We start from the raw sequence: 25358 nt of genomic DNA, 5'->3' as shown, positions 1-25358 counted from the left end.
GTGCAATGCAAGATCAGATTATAGGTATATGGGGGTATCCCAGTCAACGGGCAGGGGTTCTCTTAAATCCCTTGGCCTGCTGGAAGAACCTATATATTTGGGTGGAGTTAGGTGATGGGGGTTCTGTGCCACCTGGACAGCTGTCTGGGTGGACATGTGTTGTACTGCCCGGACTGCTAGGCCAGAGTTTGGGTCTAGCCCGGACACATCTGGTTGCTAGGCTGTCTGAGGGCCTATCCAGAAGTAAAAGAGCAGCGCAGGGTTGGGATTGCGACTTGCAGTCCAACCAGAAGGGACAGATCTGTCGGCCGGAGAACCTGTCAAACCAGAGATGATGCTTGCAGAGCAGCCTTGTCTGTCAAGCTAGGGACTGAGCAGGCCAGTGGGGTGAAGCTTGAGAAGTATCTTGAGTGCAAAGCTAGGGACCCAGCAGAGAGGCGGGGGGGGGGGGGTGTCACTCGAGGAAGATACTACCGTGGATATTGGAGGAGCTCAAGGGATTCAGTGGTAGTAAATTATCCAGTCTAGCGAGAGACTGGGAGCTCAGTGGGCTGAAGAACTACAAGAAGTGATTGTAGTGAAAGCGAAAGAACTGTTACGCTTTGTGTTAGGAACTGTTAAAGACTGTTGCCATAAGAGACAGCATTCCTGCACATGCAGATGTGGCATCTTGCTGGATGCCTTTCCCTGCATGGCTGTCCTCCTGTTGAAGTCTAGGAGTATGCCAATTGATCTTGCAACTACTTAAGGGTGTCTTGGCCCTAACCCCCTCTCCCAAATTTCTGTTCAGAGAAATAAAATCTCTTTTGCATTGAAGAAGTGTCTGGCGCCCAATCAATCTGCTTTGCATTATACCCACTATGCCATACAACCCACCATATACAGAAGGATGTTAGCTATCTCTGGCCCTGGAGGTTCTCATTAGATCGAATGAGGGCCTGGGACCTTGCTACATGTATATCTTCTGTCTTCACCTTGATATACTGTTTAGAAAGTGCAAGTTCTGTTAGAATTGTCACTTTCTGATTCCCCTGTAGGAGGAGATCATTGCTAGACACCGTGAGAAAGCTGACTGGAGGATAGCACACACCCCCCTCCCCACACATGAAGAAGCTGCCTGTGTATAGTTTAGTTGGCTGCTAATCAATTTATAGCAACCTCCTCCGACACATGCTTCTATCTCCAGGCTTCTGAGAGCTTGTCAAAAGTTTTCAGGCTGATAACAGAGGAGCAGGGCAAAACTATGAGACACAAGGATTCGAAGAGAGATAACAAAACACTACAGATATATGTGCCCAGCTCAAATTTAATGAATCGGGTTTACATCCACTTTAACGCTGGTCATACACTGATAGATTATGAATGAAAAAATATCTTGCAATTTCCTCTATCCATGGCTCACAGCTTGGATGGACAAATCTTCACTGCCAGGTTATTTTATTCTCTGTATGCAAACAGCAGATGCATGCATTTGATGTAAGGATCCAACATTTTTTAACTCACAAAGAATTTAGGGCAGTATATCAGGAATCATTCAAAATTTGCACAGTGTATGGCCACCTATAGTCCTAAGGTCTTCACAAATGCTGTGGCCATTATGAAGTGCCCCCACTCTCCCTATTGCATTTGTATTGATTTTATACTATGCAAAATTCATCAGGAGATGCTGGTGCAAGCAAAGGTTGGTGGGAACACTCAGGTGGACATAAATTATAGCAGGGCAACTTCACTGTAAATTAGCCAAGACTAAACATATACCATGGTCTGCCTCACTAAGTTTCACTGATATCTAAAATATAATTTGGAGTGGACTAACCCTTCAGCAACTACAAGGATAGTTATACGCTCTCATTGCATTTCTTCAAGTATCATGCCCAGAGGAAGAGCACAAAAATAGTTTTCTTAGACCTACCAATTTCCAGCAGGCAGGGCTATAGGCGTTAGTACCACAGGCCATAAGATCTCCATTATATCGTGTCACATATGTCACAAAATTCCCACAGAAAGCCTGCTAAAAAAGAAAGCAGCATAATGTAAGCCATTAGAAGTAGAGGTAAAACAATTCCAGGATACTAGAACATGTAACTTTGTAACACATGCCCATATCTAAAAAACACAACAATTGTGAGCAATTTTAGCCCATGGGATTGTTATATACGAGAGTGATACTGGCTCCATACTGAAATAAAAGTGTTTTAAAATAATAATGATAAAACTGGCAACAACAGGAGATCTACTGTGGATGGATGCCTTGCTGTCTGGATTTGGCTATAGTGGGAAACCAACAAGTACCAAGGCCTGGTACATTTTTAGTATAGGACACTTGTCTTTTAAAACTTAGAGAAAGAGGAAGTGTCACCATCATCAGGAAATCAACTTTGCTTAGAGGCCTTGTCACCAAAAATGCAGGTAAAATGACACAAAACGTAAGCATTTAAAACACGTACTTGAAAAAATTTCCTTTATAGAAGTTATTCCCTTGCAATGTACTTTTGCTAAAAAAAGTGAGTACTCCAGGAGAGTCAATGCCGTAGCACAGGCCCTCTCCCTTCTTGTACGGCATTGCCCTCTCCTCTTCTAGAAGTGTCTAATTATTGGCTGTCAAAAAGAAAGAAAGCCCCTGGGAGTGGGATTTTAAGGCACTACCAAAGACAATGAAAGTAAAAAAATATCATTTTAATTTATTATAGAAAAATACATGAAATATTTAACATGGTCATGAATACTGAGGAATCAAGATATGCAAAATGAAGCTACAGACTCCAATTCCAATGCATTTCGGAGATGAGTGTTGTCTCCTTCATCAGGGATTAAACAGTAAATATATAATCTATAAAATTCAAATACAAATAATCAACAATGAGTTAGTACATCCAACCAATATAATGATCATTATATGTTTTGGACTGCAAATACCTCTATTACAGAGGTTTACTGCAAGCAGCTATAATGTGGGCAGGATGATCGGAAGACTCCATGTGACAGTGTCCTTCTTTTAAAATGAATGTGGATGTTCTCATGTATATGCGATTGAACAATTGTAAGTTACCAGTACTTATGGCCTCTTCATGGCTATTCATTATTGGTTGGATGTACTAACTTATTGTTGATTATTTGTATTTGAATTTTATAGATTATATATTTCTTGTTAACCCCTAATGAAGGAGACAACACTCATCTCTGAAACGCGTTGGGTATAGGAATCTGTATCTTCATTTTGCATATCTTGATTCCTCAGTATTCATGACCATGTTCAATATTTAATGTATTTTTCTATAATAGATTAAAATCATTTTTATTTTTTTTTACTTTCATTGTCTTTGGTAATGCCTTTAAAATCCCACCCTCAAGGGCTTTCTTTCTTTTTGTTCTTCATGGGATGTGGCACACTTTTGAAATCATATACATCAGAATTATTTTCTCAATTACTGGCTCTCCAGCATAGCATCTCTGACCTACCTCCCTACATAACCTTTTTTGACGATGTCAGGGTGGGGGGAAATGAAAAACTATACAGCACTGAGTCTGCTGGGGCTGCTGATGCCACATCCAAGATGGCAAGGGAGTGTTAGGGTTACTGTGAAAGTTGGGTTTACAAGATAGCATTAGTGTTAGGGATATAGTTAGTTTCATAGTTTCATAGTTAGTAAGGTTGAATAAAGACACCAATCCATCCAGTTCATCCTGTTCAACCTGTCTACAATTGTCTCTATCCCTGTACATTGCACACTCACATTGGTCCCTACCCTCAAGGAGCCCACAATCCAAGGTCCCCATTCATATACTAGGGCCAATTTTGGACAGAAGCCAATAAACCTACCTGCATGTCTTTGGATTGTGGGAGGAAACCGGAGTACCCGGAGGAAGCCCACTCAGGCACAGGGAGAACATGCAAACTCCAGGCAGGTAGTGTTGTGGTTGAGATTTGAACCAGCGAGCTTTCTTACTGCTAGGTGAGAGTGCTAACCACTACACCACTGTGCCGCCCTGACTGCAACTTCAGCTCTGGGGTGCTGGTAAGCAATGTGGTTTCTGGGATGTGGTAACCAATGTGGTTTCTGTGAGGGTTGGAGTTACAGGAAGGATTGCTGTGAGGGTAAGGTTTTCAAGCTAGGATTAGTGTTAGAGATGAGGTAACAGGGATGGTTTTTGTGAAGGTCGGGGTTACAAGGCGACTTGGTTTGAGAATTGGAGTTGCAGGAAGGTATAGGGCAAGAGTTGAGGTTGCAGGAAGGTTTGCTGTGAGAATTAGGTTTAAAAGATAAGATTAGTGTTAGAGATGGGGTAGCAGGGGTGGTTTTTGTGAGGGATGGGGTTACAGGGAAGGTTAGGGTTAGAGTTGAGGTTGCAGGAAGGGTCACTGTGAGAATTAAGTTTACAAAATAGGAATATAAGGAATGGTTTCAGTGAAGGTTGGGGTTACAGGGGGGGTTGGTGTGAGAATTGGGGTTACAGGAAGGGTCAGAGCTGAAGTTGCAGTAAGAGTTGTTAGGAGAGTTGGACTTACAAGATAGGATTAATGTTAGGGATGTGGTAACCGAGGTGGTTTCTGTGAGGGTCGGAGTTACAGGAAGGGTTGCTGTGAGAATTGGATTTAGAAGGTAAGATTAGTGTAAGGGGTGAGGTACCAGGGATGATTTATGTGAGGGTTGAGGTTACAGGGAGGTTTGGTGTTACAGGAAGGGATAATGTTACAGTTGAGGTTAAGAATATATGTTTAGTTTTAGAGATGGGGGTAACAGGGATGGTTTTTGTGAGGGCTGGGGTTACAGGGAGGGTTAGGGTTAGAGTTGAAGTTGCAGGAAGAGTTGCTATGACGGTTGGGTTTACAAGATAGTATTGTTGTTAGGGATGGTTTCTGTGAGGGTTGGGGTTACAGTTATGTGTTAGGGTTACAAATAAGGTTAGGGTTGGAACTGAAATTGCAGGCTAGGTTACTGTGAGGACTGAGACTGCAGGGTTAGTGTAAAAGGTTTGGGTTACAAGAAAAATAGTGCTAGTCATTCCCTTGTGGTAACAAGAAGATTAGGGAACCCCATTGCTTATATGTGAATTCCTCTTCCAGCCTACTTTAAAAGCTTGTCTTTCAGGGAGAGTGAGAGCATAGTATCCTGTGACAAGAAGTGTGTTGCCCTCCAGCAGACCATATGACAATCTGAATTATTCAGACCTTCTGACTAGCACAGTTGACAAGTTCTGTGGACATTGTTACCACATCACTGACTTGATGATTAGAGTTCTTTAATAATGCATTAGTGTAATAAAGCATTATAAGTAAAGCCATGGGGCTGCTGATCCAGTGGTTGGGACCATACCTTGTGAATACAGGATTTATTTTTTCTTATACATGCTTAAAATCCATAGAAAAAAATAAGCAAGAAATTGAGTTAGCTCAATTATTAGAAGCAGGCATTTTTTTAACCGAGATAAGCAATGTAATTGTGTTTTTACCCCTTCCATGTCAACAGAAGTCTCAATTATAACAAAGAAAATTACAACTTCCTCACAAACACAGCAAACATTATATTGCTATTTGTTTGAAGCGCAACTGTTTCTAAAAAGAGCACATTAGTCAGATATCACCTGGCTACATCATTCCTTACCTTCTCATTACACTTTTTTTCTGCATTCATCTGCGGAAAGACAAATGTAGACGTTGATATTATTTGTATGCTGTTTTTCCAAAGTGCCAATATTTTATGCCTTGCTTAATTTAGCTGCATTATTGAAATTGCAATTTCACAATTGAGTACCATCAGTGATACTTTATTTGCACTACATTTTCACTATAAACTTTCGGGCCTACCCCCCTTCTTCTAAGGTCTAAGCAGTACTGATATACAAAGATTTTAGCATTGTTTTTAACTGTTTATTGCACAATAGATACAATGACAGAATAACAAGAGCATTTAGAAACACATGAATGCAAATGAGGTATACATTTGGTTTACTTTTATATTCTGCAGAGTCAAAATATTAGCATATTTCGTACAAAAAAGACAACCAAAAATAAAACAAGTTTCTATTTTTTTTTTTTATCATGAACAGCACTCAGCTATGTTGCTTAAAGTAGATCTAACCCCAATTACTAAGTTATTAGACTTTAGATTCACATTCAATTTTTTTTTTTTTTTAATCTGCAGCTTTCATTAATGCCATGAATGTCTGCATTCAGTCACTTTCATCTATGAAATGACAACAATCTGTCCCTTTATCCTAAATGCTGACATAGTGCTTAAGTTGTGTGGTTAGAGAAATTTGTTTGTTTGTTTTTGTTATGACAACAAACCATCAATAGCCAGCTTTAGTCCTCTTCTACTGTTGTCACCATCAGAGAACCTAGCTCGGGCAAAAGAGAGGATGTGGCTGCAAAGGGATGGGAGGCAATCAGAATTGCTGAGATGCAAAAGAATCAAGTATCTTCTAAAAGGAAACAACATGGCAATTGTTTTTAACATACTGTGGGTTGATTTACTAAAACTGCAGAGTACAAAATCTTGAGCAGCTCTGCATAGAAACCAATCAGCTTCCAGGTTCATTTATTTTTCTGAACAAGCTTAAGTTAGAAGCTGATTGGCTACCATGCACAGCTGCACCAGATTTTGCACTCTCCAGTTTTAATAATTCAGCCCCAGTGTTTTTTAGCAACAAACGTCACCCTCCTATGGTTTAGATCTACTTTAAAGTGGTTATAAAGCTTTGTTTGTTTGTTTTTTTAATAAAAATAACAAACATTCCTATAATTACCTGCTCTGTGCAATCGTTTCGCACAGAGCAGCCATGATGCTCCTCTCTGTGCCGACCCTCCAGGCCCCTCCTCTTTATTGGGCACCCCCCCCCCCCTCGTGCTCACGTGTCACTGGATTTGACAGTGGTGGGAGCCAATCGCTCCTGCTGCTATTAATCTGTCCAATAAGAGAGACAGCAGCAGGAGCCACTGTGCTCATGCACATTGCTGGATCACATGGGCTCAGGTAAGGAAAAGGGGGGTTCTAGGGGGCAGCTGCAGTACAGAAGGTTTTAGAACCACTTTAACAATCTGAAAAATTGACAAAATATTTAAGCAGGAATACCATAGCAATCACATGCAAACAAAAGCACTGTATTAAAGTGGAGTTCCAGCTGCAACATTTAAAAAAAAAAAAGTCAGCCGTCAGCCGCTACAAGTACTGTAGCTGCTGATTTTTAATAAGGACACTTACCTGTCCAGGGAGCCCGTGTTGTCGCCCCCCCCCCCCCCCAATTCGTCCACCGGCTTAGGTGCAGGCGCCGCAAATTCCAACTATGGGAAACCAACAGTGGAGCCTTCAGGCTTCACAGCCGGTTTCCTAATGCACATGTGCAAATCGCACAGCGCTTTGTGAATGATCAGCTCTTCTTCTGGCAAACACACAGGTCCCAGAAGACAGAGGGGGTGAAGAAGGAGGGCTCGCCGCAGAAGAGGACATGAAGCGGCCGAGATAGAACAGAAGTACACTTAGTACTTCAAAAAAGGTAGGAAAGGATCTTCAATAACGAAGGGTGGAGGGGTAGTCTTTCATTTAAGACCAACTTGTAAAAGTGGAGGGAACTCCACTTTAAACTGGATATACAGTCTATTATACAATTTTATTTTTTAATTTCCTTTAGATTTACCTTGAACTGTGTAGTGGAAGGGCCTCCCTGATTGGATACACATTGAAAGTGTTTAGGTCTGACCTCATATTATAAGGCTTTGTTAAATCTAAAATTGTACAGTAGTACCTTGGATTATGAGCATAATTCATTCAAGAAGCATGCTTGTAATCCAAAGCACTCATATATCAAAGCGAGTTTCCTCATAGGAATCAATGGAAACTCAGCTAAGTCGTTCCAGTGTCACTGCTAGTGTATGCAGTACCGCATGTGGCCAGAGGTAGGGGGCGCCCGAGTGTCTTTGAGCGTCTCCGCGTGGTCTCCAAGCATCTCTGAGTGGTCTCTGAGCGTCTCCAGCACCCCCTCCCCCACCTAACATGCCCCATGCAGTACTTGACACTAGAGCTGCACGATTCTGGCTAAAATGAGAATCACAATTTGTGGGTTCCATCTGACTTTTTCCATCGGATTTTCTGACGCACAAAGTTTGAGATCTGGATCTAAAATTTTCCGACAACAAAATCTGATCGGGTGTAGACAATTCCGACAAACAAAGTGCCACGCATGCTCAGAATAAACTAAGAGACGAAAGCTATTGGCTACTGGCCCGTTTATAGTCCCGACGTAAGTGTTTGATGTCACCTTGTTCAGAGCGATCAGATTTTCCGACAACTTTGTGCAACTGTGTGTATGCAACACAAGTTTCGGCCAAAATCTGTCTGAAAAAATCTGACAGATTTTGTGGTCGGAATGTCCGACCGTGTGTACATTAGACTAAGTGGTTAAACTTCCTGCATATTCACACAGAAGTTTTATCCCTTTGATCTAACACAGAAGAGCTACAATGTTGTTAAACACTTGGCAGACTGCCAGAGTGAGCAGAGAGCTCTCTATACTTGTTACATGAAAGAATCGGGAAACACTGCAATATAGATCAGGAGGGGTGAATCGAGATCACGATCTTTTAACGATTAATTGTGCAGCTCTACTGCACACCCAAGAGGCTTGAATCTTGCTGGTCTTGTGAGACAACGCTCGCAAATCAAGTCCAGATTTAAAGAAAAAATCAGCTCGTATTGCGAAATGCTCGTAAATCGTGTTACTTGCAATCCGAGCTTTTACTGTGCAAGAAAATTGTATAATGTATGGCCAGCCATAGTGTGCACAAAAACTGTATTTAGTGATATTTCTGTAAACCTAATTACTGATGAACCATAACTATCTGTCTAGATAGGTTTCTTAACCTCTTTAACATGGAGGAACCTCACTATACATTGGTGTCATGATCAGTGGGAAAAATGCTGTTTACTTTGCAGTCAGTGGGAAGAATCCCCCTTTTACTTATACACTGGAACTAAAGGCAACACTTTATTTTTCATTTCAGATAAAGTAAGTGAGGGTTTTAACCCCTGTAAGTCATCTGGGTCCCACTAGAGAGATTTCCCTTCACTTACTGTCCCATAGCCACAACAGGAAGTGACAGGAAAACTCTCCAAAGTTAGAGAATCAATTAGTGTTCCCATTGGGAGATATTCTCCCATGTTAGGGATAATCCAAAATTCAAAATTTGCGATTTCACTTTAGGCGAGAGCGGTAAACAGGACAAATAGAGAGAGTAAACCTCCCTAACTGAGGCAAGGACAATAAAAACTGTCAGGTGTTCTAATCCACCTCCACTAGCAGTCTTTGGAGGAACCCCAGGGTCCCATAGAACCCTGGTTGAGAAAAACTTGACCTAGCTGGATGGAATATAGCATGGCATACGTTATAATACTTACTGGGTATTCCTTCCATGTGCTAAAATTATAGTGGTACAAAACGTCCTTTCCTCCGATGTACAGAGAATCTGGTGTGTCCAGGTAGAACATAGCATTTTGTTGCTCACTGGGTAATGCAAACGTACAGTCACCTGTTTACAGAAAAGTTGGGTTTAATGTTACTTGACAACCAATACATTTTAGTTAAGATACAAGGAAGCACACAGTGAAACAAAGCTAGAGTTATTTTCAATTACTTTTCATTTTTATGTTTTTAGCAGTGGGTTTTTTACTTCTTTATTGAATAAGTTCCAATTTAACAACAAAGTACCAATAAAAACATTGAGAAATAAGTTATAGACATAATGTGGCCCTTTTGTAGGGCAGCCCATGCATTTCAATGGGCTTCCCTACCCATAAAAATGCAGGGAAGAAGTCCCTGAGCTTGTTTTTTTTTTTAAATTGCACTGCACCAAAAGCACCCCACGTTTTCCAATGTGTGGGGTACCATTAAGAATTAACGGTATCCCTAAAGAGCAGAGCGTTTGTCTGTGTGTCGGGAACGAGTGCGGCAAAGGCAAGAGAATTCTTGTTGGGCAGTGTATTATTGCTCGAACGACCACATTTTAATGGTTCAAAGAATGTCAAGCAAAATAGTCGGCCCTCACACATGTTCACTTCATCAAATCTGGCCCTCTTTAAAAAAAGTTTGGACACCCCTGGTTTAGACGATAGGTTTCCCAGTGATTAAATGTGCAAAAAATAACAAAACAAAAAGTGGCAGGGTGCTCCACTTGTGGTGCCCCATTGATTCATTTCAATGGCAGGGGCGGTGGAGGAGCAGTGTATTCACCTCTTCCGCACCACTTGCAGGACTTTTTTTCTCGTCCTGCAAGCACACCGCCCCAGTGTGACAGCACTCGGGCTTTCACACTGGGGTGGCTCGAGAGGCGCTTTTCAGGTGCTATTTTTAGCGCTAAAACGCCTGAAAAGCACCCCAGTGTGAAAGGGGTCTGACTGACAGAAATCCGCCCACACCATGTTGCTAAAAAAAAAAAAAAAGATTTAATTTCAGATATATATTTGTATTACAATTTAATACAGTTTATTGATATTATTTATTTTTACTCTGCATTCCAAAGGCCGTTTTTTTATTTATTTTTTGAACATGTGACCAGCAGCAGAGGACTAGAAGCTCCTCCTGCTTATGTTTCCCTGCAGACAGGCTGGGAAAGAGCTGGGTCATAGGACAGCTGTATATCGATTAGGAAATGAGTACTTAGATGTTTGTTTGTTTTTTTAAATAAAATAATTAGTTTCATCATCCACATACAAAAATAGAAGTGCCAATGTAACTTTAACATTGTGTAAACACATTTTTACAAAGAAATTACACCCAAAATCTAAATTTTTAAGCAAGTTTACAATTCTGTGTTATTGATTAATAAACTTCAGGTTGGACACCGCTGCCTTAATGTCATCCATGATATTTAATTATTACATTCTGGAGCTGGAAAGGGTCAGTGTCATACAGAACTGTGTGGGAGAAAGACTTATCCAGCTAGTCACCAAGAAATTGTGTATACAGTTATTGCAAAAGCTTCTTCCTACACAGCAATGTATATGTGACAGTTTTTGTGTATGTGCAACCCCCGCAACTGCAAGCTCAACCACTCAATTGAGAAAATCCAAAGATCTGCAATAGATTTAGCAACCCAGTTGAGACATCTTTTCACTCAAAACACAACATGAAGAGGTCAGGAGCAGGTTTTATATTCTCACGAGTTACTTATGAGCAGCAGACCTGCCATTTTTACTGTCTTTGCCTTGTATCTATCTGCTCCTGTTTTGCAGTGCCTTGCTGTGTAATAGCATTGATACTTTCAGGCTAGGTTCACACTGCTGCAGAGCAATTGTAGAGCGATTTTGATAGAATTGTGTTGCGATTTTTCTTTGTGAATTAATTTGTTCTTGCGAACCTACTGCGATTCTATGCAAACATTGCAAATTGGTTGTCAAATTTGGAGGGGAACTCAAGATTTTATGTCTGTCCAATAGAGTCCAGTGTTTATGCTGACGTATCCCTTCCTGTTCTCTCCCTGTTTTTTGTGTAGTGTGTGGAGAAGAGTGTGTGTTTCTGTGTCAGCATGTATCAGCAGTCATTGCCTTTGGTTATGGCAGCAGATGTAACTGCTACTGCTGCAGACATGATAAAAAAGAAAAAAGCCAGTTTGAGGAGGAGGATGATGCTGACAAGTAGAAGATACTGGCTGTAATTGCAAATAGGGAGGAGAGAGGCCAGTTCAGGCTCATCTATAATGATCTTTGTGCACATAATGAGAAATTTTTTAACTACACTCGTATGTCAGTGGGCAGGTGAGTAGAATTCCTTCTGCCCCCCTACCTACCCCCTCTGTATCCCTCCCCCCAATATCCCTAACCCAAACATCAACCCTTATACTAAGCAAATCCTTAACCCTTGCCTTAACCCTAAACCCAACCCTAACCGGAATCCTAACCCTAACCTCTACCCTAACTGGAATCCTAACCCTAATCCCAACCCTAACCGGAATCCTAACCCTAACCTCTACCCTAACCCCAAACCTAACTCTAACCGGAATCCTATCCCTAAACCCAACCCTAACCAAAATCGTAACCCTAACCTCTACCCTAACCCCAACCCTAACCCTACCTGGATTCCTAACCCTAATCCCAACCCTAACCGGAATCCTAACCCTAACCCTAATCCCAACCCTAACTGGAATCCTAACCCTAACCTCTACCCTAACCCCAACCCTAACCCTAATCCTAACCAACTTCACACACCCACAGAACTTGCCTACTTTGGACACACACTTTGTTGTGTGCATTAGGCCTCTTGCACATAATACTCCCGTTTGAGCATCTACTTTTTCAGACTTTTTTTGGTACGTATTTATGCACATTTTCATGCGCACTCGCCCGCCAAACTTATTTGCGCAAGCTCTTTCTGCACGATATGTAAATGAGCATTTGCACGCATTTCTGCGTATTTGCACGCATTCAGAGAAAAATGGAAAAAAATAGGAATTTTTTCCAGGAAAGGGTTAGGGACTTTTAGGAAGCCAATGCCGGGTAAGGTCATGTATTTCCATCCCTGGGGACTTACAATGATATCATGATTTGGTAAAGTCATGAATATCCATCCCATATACATTTGGACAAAAGGGTGTATCTAAAAAAAGATAAGGGAAGTGGGACTTTGTATTTGCATGCATGAGACTTAAATTACTGACCAAAAAAGGCGATTTTTCTATTTTCTTTTATTGAAGACTGCACAGTGCTTGTTTACGTGCCGGTGTGCATAGGTACATTACAATTAATGGGCTGTATTTTAGCTCAATAATAAATAAAAAAACTGAACTTTTTCAAGCTGCAGTTTGCAAGAGGCCTTAATGCAAGCTAAAGCATTGTGCAGCTTATGTGCAGTCGCAGTACAATGGCAATAATGTTCAGAATCCCAGTGAGCATAAATTTACCAAACATGAGGACCTGACCCTCGCTGCATGGTAACACATGTTATAAAGAATACATATGTTGTCTTTTGGTCAGGGCTGTGTCTGGGGTAGCCACTTTTGCTGCTGCTACAGCCCCCCCCCCCCCCGCCCCTTCCTCCTTGGTTGTTAGGATGCTGGCTGACCACAAAGCATCACTGTTTGCTAGGACACTAGCTGTCAGGCCTCACACTGTCATTGGTTGCTAGGTTTGTTATGGTGCAGGTGCCCACCAATAACAACTAATGATGCTGTGAGGTTGAGGGCTTAGCATACACAATGCTGAACATGCACTGAGGATGCAGTGTCCAGTATGAATGCCATGGCCTCATTGCTGTCCCCTTCCCCCCCTTTCCATCATTTGGTAGCTGCCTCAATTGGCTTTCTGAGCCTTGCATGTGGTGAACTGAAAAAATTACTTTGGTATATTTTCTGGCCTATAAATATTCATTGAGGGTAAAAAAGTTGTAAATAAATTGGCACAAGTGGACATGGACACAGCCCGTTCTCCTCTATGGGCAGTCAGATGTACACAGGCCTTCTGTCTGATTACACCTGATTGCCATGCACTCCGGTCAGACGGAAGGAAACCCCTTCCATTTGTTTTTGCCGATCAGAAAGGAGGTAGCCAGGTGTAAGCAAACACAAGTCTGTTTATATCCAGGTACCCATAGAGGAGAATGGAGAGTCCGGTTGGTCCATCTGAAAAACAGACAGGAAGACCCGATTGGACTGCCTGTGTGAAAGGGGCCTTAGTGAATTGACTACTTCTAAGAGACTTCTTTTTGCTTGAAGATGTATAATTTTACAGAGCAAATGTTATTCTGCCAAAATGTAATGTGGGTATATGCATTAGGGCAGTGAAATTGCATCCTCCAGCAGCATTAGTTGGGCAGGACAGAGTACTCAAGAGGAAGATAATATTTAGGGACTGTGTCAGACTGGCTTATAGCAAATAATTGGCAGCTGACCAAAAAAACTATTCCCCTCTTAAAGTGGTGAGCCAGCTGAAAAAAACATTTTTTTAAAAGTCAGCAGCTACAAACACTGTAGCTGCTGACTTTTAATAAGCACAGTTACCTGTCCAGGGTGTCCGCAATGTCGGCCGTCCGAGGCGAACCCGTCCCTTGGGTTCCGGCGCCGCCATTCCAACTAAGGAAAACAGGCAGTGGAGCCTTGCGACTTCACTGCCCATTTCCTACTGTGCATGCGCAAGTCGTGCAGTGCTTTGTGAATGGCCGGCTGTGTTCTGGGACACACACAGTTCCCAGAACACACCGCGCCACCTTACCCAGAAGACAACGCGAGGAGGAGAAGACTGAAGATCACCGCAGTGTAGGAAGTGGCAGATTATGACGATCTGCCTAGTAACAGCCATTTCTGGTAAGTTAAAACATTTTTTTCTTTTTCAGATTTTTAGGCACATTTTTATGTAATTTTTTTTTTTTTTTTAGGGTGTCCCTCCACTTTAAATATGCTATCCACTCTTACTGAGAATGCAACCATTGCCACAAGGTGTAAACACTGTGCAAACCTTACACAGATAAAAGAGTTAAATGCACAAATTCTTTACATTTTTCATTTTGACTTATTGTTGTAACATCTGTCAACTATGTAAACGAATATATTTGCTAATATACATTTATTCCTTTAAAGTTTCAGTATCTACCGGCTATTACATTGCACAATGTCAAAAGCAATGAAATCTCTTATATGGAAAGATGGCCAAAGGAGGAAAAAGTGGTTTATATATCCAAGGAAATGCAGATTAGGCACCCTGCTCAGGGCCAGGTTATAACTATCATTATTGCAAACTCTGGAAATGCAAGAGAAATGGTAATAAAAAATTAAAAAAATGTTTTTTAATGACATTTTGTATTTGTTCACAAAAAATAAAAATAAAAAAAATAATAATATATATATATATATATATATATATATATATATATATATATATATATATATATATATATATATATATATATACACACACACACACATATACACACAGTATATACACAAGGACATACAATATATACAAGGATAATACAGCACACAGGTGCCCAGGTTATTAGGTCCTGTGCACAACTGATATAAGTAGACTCAACTGACAGTTCCGGGAAGCATTGATCTTACTTGGGATTTAAAAAAAAAATCTTTCAGACCATCTGCCAGCCTGGTTGCTATCTTTCTATAGCACACACTAATCTCATTAATAGCCACATATGGTGATGCCACTTTTTTTTTAATTTCTTGGAAATGTATTATGTTTTTTCATTTTTTTCGGGTTTTTTTTGGTATTTATAATGATTTAGCAGTAAACATTTTTAAATGTTTATTTGTAAAATAAAGATACAAATAATTAAAAGAATGATATAAAATATGCAAAAAGTATAAACTTTGAAAGATAAAACAACCAAAAACTATATTGTTTTCTTTTATTAGATATGACTACAGCAATCGGTAAATTTACTAGGAACTATTATCTATTTACTGGAAATAACATTTTATTGTAAATTTGTAATATTCCCAAAGTAAATGTTCCTCATATGCAGAATTTCCCTTTAGTTTCAGTATCTAGAATAATAGTATAGTAAGGTTTCCGAGCTGTGTACCGAAAGTACTGTATGTAAATGTTTGGTAACAGCGGTAAAACCAGAAATGTAAAAGCTTGTAAACAGCTTTATATAATATTATAATATATTTGATACTCTTGATTTATATCAAGCGCAGCAATCATAATATGGCATATTTAAAAAATGTTCACTGGACATAACGCTGAATTTGCGAACATAAAACAGGATAGCTATATATTATTATATATATTATATCCTTATCCCTGTGTTATAGCTTTGTGAAGTGAGCTCATATTGCATATAATTTATAGTTTAAAATGTAATAATACACTATATAAAACATTGTTATTATTATTTTTATACACAATTTATATAGTGACAACAGTTTGTAGAGCGCTTTACAGTAGTAAAAACAACCAAAAACTATATTGAAATATGCACTATGCACTGATTACTGTGTAAATGTGACTGGCAGTGAAAGGTTTAACCACTAAGGGGCAGTGAAGTGTGTCCTAGGGAGTGATTCTAACTGTAGGGGGCATAGCTATGTGTGACACAACACTGATTACCTCTCCCGATTACAGGGAGCGGTGATCAGTGTCCTGTCAATAGGCCGAATGAGGAAATGCTTGTTTACATAAGCATTTTCCCGTTCTTCCTCTCCAGTATTACAGGTGTATCCCCCCAGACATCGGGCCCGCAGGACCCGTGATCACGCTCAAGGAGGTCGCGGCAGGCGCACCTGCAAACTGCTTCTTAAAGGGCAACGTGCAGGTACGTTAATCTGCTTGTATGTGCCCCTCTGTTGACGTATATCGGCGTGAGCCAGTCGGCAAGCGGTTAATTGAGTTACAGGTCTTTTTTTGTGGGGAGGGAGAACGCAGATTTTTATTAATACCCGCTATAATCCTTGTCTAGCTACAGTATTTGCAGCTGCTGACACACTATGGTGTCCTTTTATGAAACTGTGATCAGCGGTGATCCCAAGGATCACCGCTGATCACAGTCCATTAACGGTTTATTAAACAGAGATGATTGGGGGAGAACACAGAAATGGCCAGTTTATGAAGCTGTGATCTCAGCATTTCAATGGCGCTCTGTGTCAGAATTCATACTCCACGATCCACCAGCTCAGAGGTGGAGAATCGGGGAGTGAAGAGAGAATCCTGGGGGGAAGGAGGAAGATTTCTGACTTCCTTCTTCCTCGTTCAGACCCCCTCAAGACAGTAACCATGTCCCCCTGCCATGTATATATATATATATATATATATATTCAAATGTGGTTAAGGAAAGCTGCACCCGAGGTCCACAATTAGTGAAAAGCAATCAGGTCTTCCCACTGACCATACAGATAAGCAAAAAAGTCCAAAGGATTGCTGCACTTAAAAAACGTTGCTTATTCGTTCAAAAATTTGCATAAATTGTTTCAAAAAGATTTTTCAGTTTTGGGCTCACATGATCATGCCCTTCCTTGGATGGCTTGATTCCCCCATTAACACAGTCAGTGTTTATGGGGGAATCCCTCTCACTTTGTGTTCCTGCCAGGCAAGCCACTGGCAATAATCACATGTAAAAATCCAACATGTTGTTTGTACCCAAGTTGATCGATAGATCGACTTGGGTACAATCAGCCTGCCCTTAAATGGTTTGAATCTCTTCAAATTTGAACCTTCCATGGCTGGCGTTAAAAAAAAAAAACCCCTGAAGTTCCTCTTTAATGTTGCAGTTTAATAAGGCAGAGATGCTATACTGTTTTTGGTGTTATAATATAAACATGTAGTCATGAATAGTGTATATAGATCCTCATACAATTCACATGGTAGCCTCGATATAAGAACATGTTATCAAGATTATGTATATGTATGGTTAGAGCTATACATTTCTGTGACATTTGCATACTTCTAACATGAACAGTTAATAGAAATGTTAGTAAAATCTCCTCTTTAAAGAATCCCTTATCTCTGTAGTATAAGATCACATTCAAGTGGCTGATCGAGGCTCATTCACACTGCTGTACACTGTCAATAGAAGCGTATATTTCTGCGACTGGAAGAAGAGGTATTTGGATACAGCCAAGAGCAGCAACCTATACAAATCAATGGCAGGCTTCAGCTGTACACCGGCAACCACACAGCCTATCGTTTACATGGATACAGGGAGAGATGAACAGTCCTTGATGCAAACTGCTTTGCGTCCATATGCAAAGACACTAGATAGTGGTGTCAATGTCATGCTCTCTGAAAGTGATAAATCGTAAAACATCTCTTACCTGGATTAAGCTGTGTCAATCGGGGTTTCATCCTGACATTTTCATAAGTATAGGACAGGGAAACGCACAACCCCAGGAATAGAGCAAGACACACGTTCATCGTGAGATGTCATAAGCTAAATGAAGAGGCTACTAGCTAGGTCAACTAATTAAACAGATACGTCTCCCTCTAGTGGCTAACAGAAAAAAAAATGGGTGTATAATATGGAACAGCGCTGATAGCATATATTATTCAATACACATCATGGTGATTAGTGCCATATACAGTTGTGCTCATAAGTTTACATACTCTGGCAGAATTTATGATTTCTTTGCCATTTTTCAGAGAATATGAATAATAACACAAAAACTTTTCTTTCACTCAGGCCGCGTACACACGGGCGGACTGTTCGCTCAACTTTGTCCGCTGAACAGTGTTTCAGCGGACAGTCCGCCCGTGTGTGGGCTTTCAGCGGACAGTTTCAGCGGACAGTTTGACGGACAAAGTCTTTCGGAAATTCCGAAAAACTGTCCGCTGAAACTTTGTTTGAGCGAACAGTCCGCCCGTGTGTAGGCTACTTTCGAAATGAGCAAACTGTTCCCGCTCGGAGGAAAGTCTGCTCATTTCGAGCGCGTGTGAAGGTAGGCGGGGCCCGCGACGGAGACGTCGCGGGCTCCGCCGCCTGGAATGGACTTAAAGGGGAACCCCAACGCCGAAAAAAATCGGCGTGGGGGTCCCCCCAAAGTCCACAACAGACCCTTGTCCGAGCACGCTACCCGGCCGGCCAGGAAAGGGGGGCGAGCGAGCGCGCCCCCCCTCCTGAGCCGTACCAGGCCGTGTGCCCTCAACATGGGGGTGCCTCGGGGAAGGGGGGGCCGCGCGCCCCCCCACCCCAAAGCACCTTGTCCCCATGTTGATGAGGACAAGGGCCTCTTCCCGACAACCCTGGCCGTTGGTTGTCGGGGTCTGCGGGCGGGGGGCTTATCGGAATCCGGGAGCCCCCTTTAATAAGGGGGCCCCCGGATACCGGCCCCCCACCCTATGTGAATGAGTATGGGGTACAATGTACCCCTACCCATTCACCTGTAAAATAAAAGTACCCAAAAAAAAAACACAACACACGAGAAAAAATATTTTATTGCACAGCTCCGGGGGTCTTCCGTCTTCGGGGGTCTTCTCGCCGGACTCCTCCGCTATCTTCGTGTAGCTCTTTTGCTAGCGGAGGAGTCCGGCTTTCTTCCTCCCCGCCGCCGGCCTCTTCTCCCGACTTCGGGGGTCTTGTCCCCCTCTTCGGTTCTTCTGTCGCCGCTGTCGCCGTCGCCGCCTTCCGTTCTTCTTCTTCTTCTTCTTGTTCTTCTTCTTCTCCAGGAGATGTTGACACGTCGCTCTCTCCGGCCGGAATGCCAGAGCCGCCCTGCGCTGCCACTTATATAGTGACAATGGGGCGGTGTCACATGGTATATGTCACATGGGTTGGTCACATGGGTTGATGTCACATGGTGACCCCGCCCCCTTACGATGTCATAGTCCCCATGTGACATCAACCCATGTGACCAACCCATGTGACATATACCATGTGACACCGCCCCATTGGCACTATATAAGGGGCAGCACAGCGCGGCTCTGGCATTCCGGCCGGAGAGAGCGACGTGTCAACATCTCCTGGAGAAGAAGAAGAACAAGAAGAAGAAGAAGAAGAAGAAGAACGGAAGGCGGCGACAGAAGACCGGGCCACCGCCTCTAAAAGAGCTAGAAGAAGGCGCGGTGGCCCGGCAGAAGAACCGAAGAGGGGGACAAGACCCCCGAAGTCGGAAGAAGAGGCCGGCGGCGGGGAGGAAGAAAGCCGGACTCCTCCGCTAGCAAAAGAGCTACAAGAAGATAGCGGAGGAGTCCGGAGAAGACCCCCGAAGACGGAAGACCCCCGGAGCTGTGCAATAAAATATTTTAACCCTGTGTTGTGTTTTTTTTTGTACTTTTTTTCACAGGTGAATGGGTAGGGGTACATTGTACCCCATACTCATTCACATAGGGTGGGGGGCCGGTATCCGGGGGCCCCCTTATTAAAGGGGGCTCCCGGATTCCGATAAGCCCCCCGCCCGCAGACCCCGACAACCAACGGCCAGGGTTGTCGGGAAGAGGCCCTTGTCCTCATCAACATGGGGACAAGGTGCTTTGGGGTGGGGGGGCCGCGCGGCCCCCCCTTCCCCAAGGCACCCCCCATGTTGAGGGCACGCGGCCTGGTACGGCTCAGGGGGGGGGCGCGCTCGCTCGCCCCCCCTTTCCTGGCCGGCCGGGTAGCGTGCTCGGACAAGGGTCTGTTGTGGACTTTGGGGGAACCCCCACGCCGATTTTTTTCGGCGTTGGGTGTCCCTTTAAGTCCATTCCAGGCGGCGGTGCCCGCGACGTCTCCTTCGCAGGCCCCGCCTACCTGTACACGCGCTCGAAATGGGCGGACTTGCCTCCGCCTTACGTGGGCGAGTCCGTTCATTTCAAAAGTTGAGCGAACTGTTTGGCAAACGGTTCGCTGAAACAGTCCGCTCAAAAAGTGCCGTGTGTGGGCAAGTCCGCTCATGCAAATTTTGAGCGGACTGTTGCGGCAACTGTTTGACGAACAAAGTTTCAGCGAACAGTCCCCGCGTGTGTACGCGGCCTCATGGTTAGTGTTTGGTTGAAGCCATTCAGGTAAATCAATGAACTGTGTTTACTCTTTTTAAATCATAATGACATCAGAAACTACCCAAATGACCCTGATCAAAAGTTTACATACCCCAGTTCTTAATACCGTGTTTTGCCCCCTTTAACATCAATGACAGCTTGAAGTCTTTTGTGACATTTGTGGGTGAGGCTCTTTATCTTCTCAGATGGTAAAGCTGCCCATTCCTCTTGGCAAAAAGCCTCTAGTTCCTGTAAATTCTTGGGCTGTCTTGTATGAACTGCATTTTTGAGATCTCCCCAGAGTACCTCAATTAAACCAATGACAGGTCGACTTGGCATTGTGTTTTGGATCATTGTCATGTTGGAATGTCCAAGTACGTCCCATGTGCAGCTTCCTAGCTGATAAATGCAAATGTTCCTACAGTATTTGTTGATAACATACTACATTCATCTTGCCATAAATTTTGACCAGATTTCCTGTGCCTTTGTAGCTCACACATCCCCAAAATATCAGCGATCCACCTCCGTGTTTCACAGTAGGAATGGTGTACACTTCATCATAGAGCTTATTGACTCATATCCAAATGAAGCGTTTATGGTTGTGGCCAAAAAGCTCAATTTTTATCATATCACTCCAAATGAGAGTCCTGTATTTCACCTGAAGTTATTTGTGGGTTTTTCTTTGCATCCCGAACAATTTTCCTGGCAGTTGTGGCTGAGATTTTAGTTGGTCTACCTGACCGTGGTTTGGTTTCAACAGAACCCCTCATTTTCCACTTCTTGATTAGAGTTTGACCACTGCTGATTAGCATTCTCACTTCCTTGGATATCTTTTTATATCCCTTTCCTGTTTTTAAAGTTCAACTAGCTTTTTTGCAGATCCTTTAACAACTCTTTTTCTTTTCCCATGACTCAGAATACAGAAACGTCGGTGCAGCACTGGATGAAAGATGCAAGAGTTTGTCAGGAGTCCAGAAACTCATTGACCTTTTATGCACACACACTAATTACAAGCAAACAGATCACAGATGAGGATGGTTACCTTTAATAGCCATTAAAACCCCTTTGTGTCAACTTGTGTGCATGTTATCAGGCCAAAATCACCAGGGTATGTAAACTTTTGATAATAAATGGCTTCAGCCAAACACTTACCATGAGTGAAAGAAAAGTTTTTGTGTTATCATTCATATTCTCTGAAAAATAGCCAAGAAATCATAAATATTGCCAGGGTGTGTAAACTTATGAGCACAACTATATATATAAAGATACCAATAAGGTATATTGATAAACCCTAGTGGTGGGGGAGGGGGGAAGCAGTATAAACCACAGTGGCCAGCAGGGAGCAGCTGTTCAAACTATGTGACTAGTCGAAATGCTTGCAACTGTTAGTAAGTGGAAAATCAACAACTTTTCAATATGCTGGCTACCATAAAGATAGGTTTATCTACCCTTTTTTAACACATGAGCTAATGGATAAAAGTGGCCCTGTGTGACAGAGTCATTTTAACCACTTGACCACTGGGCACTTAAACCCCCTTTCTAACCAGACCAATTTTCAGCTTTCGGTGCTCTCACACTTTGAATGATAATTACTCAGTCATGCAACAAATAGAGCTTTCTTTTGATGGTATTTAATCACTGCTGGGTTTTTTATTTTTTGCGCTATTAATCAAAAAAGACTGAAAATTCGGTAAAAAAAAAAATCTTTGTTTCTTTTAATTGTTATTGCAGAGTATTGGCAGATTATTGCAGTGTTGCAGAGTATTGTACAGTGTTGCAGAGTATTGCACAATGTTGCAGAGTATTGCACAGTGTTGCAGAGTATTGGCAGAGTATTGCACAATATGGGCAGAGTACTGAAGATTATTGGCACTGAGCAGCGCTGTGGGCACTACACAACCAGCCCACAGTGCGGCTGCCATCTCTCCCCCTCTCACTGTACCGATCGGTACAGAGAGGGGAGGGAGGAACCGGCATCATGACGTGACACCGGTTTGTTTACAAAGTGATCGCTCCTTCATTTGATGGAGCGATCACGTGGTAAACGGCCAATATCAGCGGTCATGGGTGTGCTCGGGAGAGCAACATTCTGGGAGGACGGGACGTCCACCCAGAATAAGCCGTCTTTTGGCTATGGCCCGGTCGGCATGTGGCTTAAACACTGCCAAGTCTTTCTGTGATTAAAAAGTGAGGTAAAATAAAATGTAATGTGGGCGAAACTACATTACCGTACGGCGGGCACACGGCCCCCTAGGTGGCCGCAACAATTGGATTTGTTTCAGAACCGATCAGTCTCCAGGCCCAGGCCAATGATTTCTGGCCTGGACCTGCTGATCAGTTCTGACTAATTAAATACTTCCCTCTCTGGAATTCTTTTCCATTCCAGGGAGAGGAGAGAGGACATCCAAACATGAGTTACACCAACACTACACTGACACAGTACATGTAGGCAGACATTTCACCCCCTGATCACCCCCCCCCCCCCCAAGTTAACCCCTCCACTCCCTGTCACTGTGTCACCCAGCGCAGTGTTCATAATTTTCTTTGATCACTATACTGGTGTCATTTGTGACACTAATCAGGGTTAGTGTACTTAGTAGTAGGCCCAGATAGGTCTAGGCACCCCCCTAATAAAGGTTTAACCCCTTGATCACCTCCTGTGACCAGTGATCACCGTATTAGTGTCACGGTTGACGCTGGTTAGTTAGTTATTTTTTATAGCATCAGGGCACCCGACGTACATTACCTAATAAAAGTATTAACCCTCTGATCACCCGGCGGGTGATATCAGTTAGGGTCTGCGTCACCTCAGGCAGCGTCAGATTAGTGCCAGTAGCGCTATCACCCACGCACGCACCATACACCTCCCTTAGTAGTACAGTGTCTGAACGGATCGAAATCTTTGATCTGACCAGAACTATATATTAGTGTCTCCGGTACTTTAGGTTTCCGAAAAATGCAGCGTTAGTGGGATCAGCCCAAATACCTGCTAGCACCTGCATTTAGCCCCTCCGCCCAAGTGCAGTATCAACCGATCACTGTCACTTACAAAACACTAAACACATACCTGCAGCATTCGCAGTCAGGCCTGATCCCTGCGAACACTAACATTTTTTTTTGTAGTGTTTGAAGAAATTGCTGACAGTCAGGTGCTCTTTTTTCCTCTGAGTCTCAATAGTTGTACTAGTAATTTTAGAGGCCAAAATGTCCAATCAAAGGTACACTAGTGAAGAGGCCTACACGTTTCTGAGCATGACAGATGAGAGTGAAGAGGAACTCACCCATCTGTCAGATTCAGGCTCAGAATATGAACCTGTAGACAGCAGCTTTGACGAGTATTGGTCCCTGACAAGGCCAGGCGTACCTGACCCCATTCTTCTGCTGGTGTTGAGGTGCAGAGAGCCAGTACATCCTTCTGGTGAACTGGTGAGATGGCTAGCACAACTAGTATCCTGCAGAAACCAAGAAGACAAAGACAGGCCAATCGAGCCCATAGTGCCCTTCCTGCTGCATTTGCCAATCTGAATTGGGAGCCCACCATTTCTGCAGCACCCGTACTTCCCCGATTCACTGGCCAACCCGAAAGTCAGGTGGAAACAGTTGATTTTATGTCACTTGATTTTTATTTGCTGTTTTTCACGGGAGATCTCTATTGATCTCTTGTGCACCAAAGCAATTTGTATGCTGGTCAATTCATTGCCGCTAATCCCCAGTTGACCCTTGCCACAGATTGGAGACCTATTACGGTCTCCGAATTTAAGACCTTCCTGGGCCTATCCCTCCTCATGGGCATAATTTAAAAAAGTGAGTTGCGGTCATATTGTTTCACTGACCCAATTCATCGTATGCCCATTTTCTCAGTCTCCATGACCAGGACACGATACGAGCAGATCTTGCGGTTCATGCACTTCAACAACAATGAACTCTGTCGTCCTCGAGGAGACCCTGGATACGGTCGGCTCTAAATTCGGCCCCTCGTAAACCACTTCAACCAACGTTTGCAGACTTGTTTACTTCAAGTTGTCTGCATTGATGAGTTCCTGATTACATTTTCTGGCCGCTTGTCATTCAAACAGTACCTTCCCAGCAAGCGTGCCAGATACGGGATCAAGATATATAAGCTCTGTGACAGGGCCACAGACTCTATAAATGTAGTTTTATGGTTTACAAGGAAAGAGATAGTCACGTAGAGCCGACAAACTGCCCTGACTACATAGGGAGCGCTGGAAAGATTGTGTGGGACTTGGTGTCACCCTTATTCGGAAAGGGGTAAAACTTGTACATGGACAATTATTAAACAAGCGTGCCACTTTTTAGTCACTTTTTTGATCAACAGATTTGAGCATGTGGCACCGTGTGATCTAATCGCCAGGGCTTTCCCCAGCAGCTTGTAGATTCCTGTCTTAGGCTGGGGGAGAGAGCCTGCTTCAAGTGTAATAATTTGCTCGCTATGAAGTGGAGGGATAATAAGAATGTTTTCCTTCTTACCTCCCTTCATGCAGACACGACGTTCCAAATTACAATGGAGATTGGTGTTGTGGAGAAACCCCTCTGTATCCACGAATATAACCTTAATATGGTAACCTCAACGACCAGTTGTTGGCACCGTACCTAATTGCCTGTAAGGCCAGACGCTGGTACAAAAAAGTGTCTGTTTATTTATTTCAATTGGCTTTGCTGAACGCACATGTGCTATACAGAGCTTCAGGACAGACTGGATCCTACCTTCCTAATTCCAGGAGGAGATCGTCAGAGCCCTTCTGTTTCCAGACGATGCTCCACCTCACCTTCCCAATCCAAATGCAGTAAGCCGGCTGCATGAGAGGCATTTTCCTTATGTCCTCCCGAGTACCCCTACCCATCGACCCCCCAAAAGAAAATGTTGTGTCTGTAGAAAGCACGCTGTCCTGACAATCCTGGTCTTTGCATTGGTGAATGTTTTGAGCGCTACCATACACTAGTTGAGTTTTAGCA

The 25358-nt window shown here is 42.9% G+C and overlaps 1 protein-coding gene across 4 annotated transcripts in view; it reads right to left on the bottom strand.

The window, feature by feature from the left end:
• SEMA7A (semaphorin 7A (JohnMiltonHagen blood group)) overlaps positions 1 to 17886 on the bottom strand; it is a 72127-nt gene extending 54241 nt beyond the window's left edge. For 3 of the 4 annotated variants that reach the window (XM_077470898.1, XM_077470899.1, XM_077470900.1), the window contains exons 1-4: positions 17750 to 17886; positions 9393 to 9523; positions 5604 to 5633; positions 1913 to 2011 (exon numbers count right to left, since the gene is read on the bottom strand). In XM_077470898.1, coding sequence (XP_077327024.1) covers positions 1913 to 2011; positions 5604 to 5633; positions 9393 to 9523; positions 17750 to 17849 — 360 coding nt within the window. In that variant the 5' untranslated portion in view covers positions 17850 to 17886. The remainder of the gene's footprint in view (positions 1 to 1912; positions 2012 to 5603; positions 5634 to 9392; positions 9524 to 17749) is intronic. The other variant, XM_077470901.1, reaches the window with a different exon arrangement.
• Between the last annotated feature and the right edge of the window lie 7472 nt (positions 17887 to 25358).

The sequence above is a fragment of the Lithobates pipiens genome, unplaced genomic scaffold, assembly GCF_037356315.1.
Source record: "Lithobates pipiens isolate NorthernLeopardFrog02 unplaced genomic scaffold, aLitPip1_a1.2 Scaffold_8, whole genome shotgun sequence".
In the NCBI taxonomy this organism is placed as follows: Eukaryota; Metazoa; Chordata; class Amphibia; order Anura; family Ranidae; genus Lithobates; species Lithobates pipiens.
This window is presented reverse-complemented; position numbering and strand designations above follow the sequence as displayed.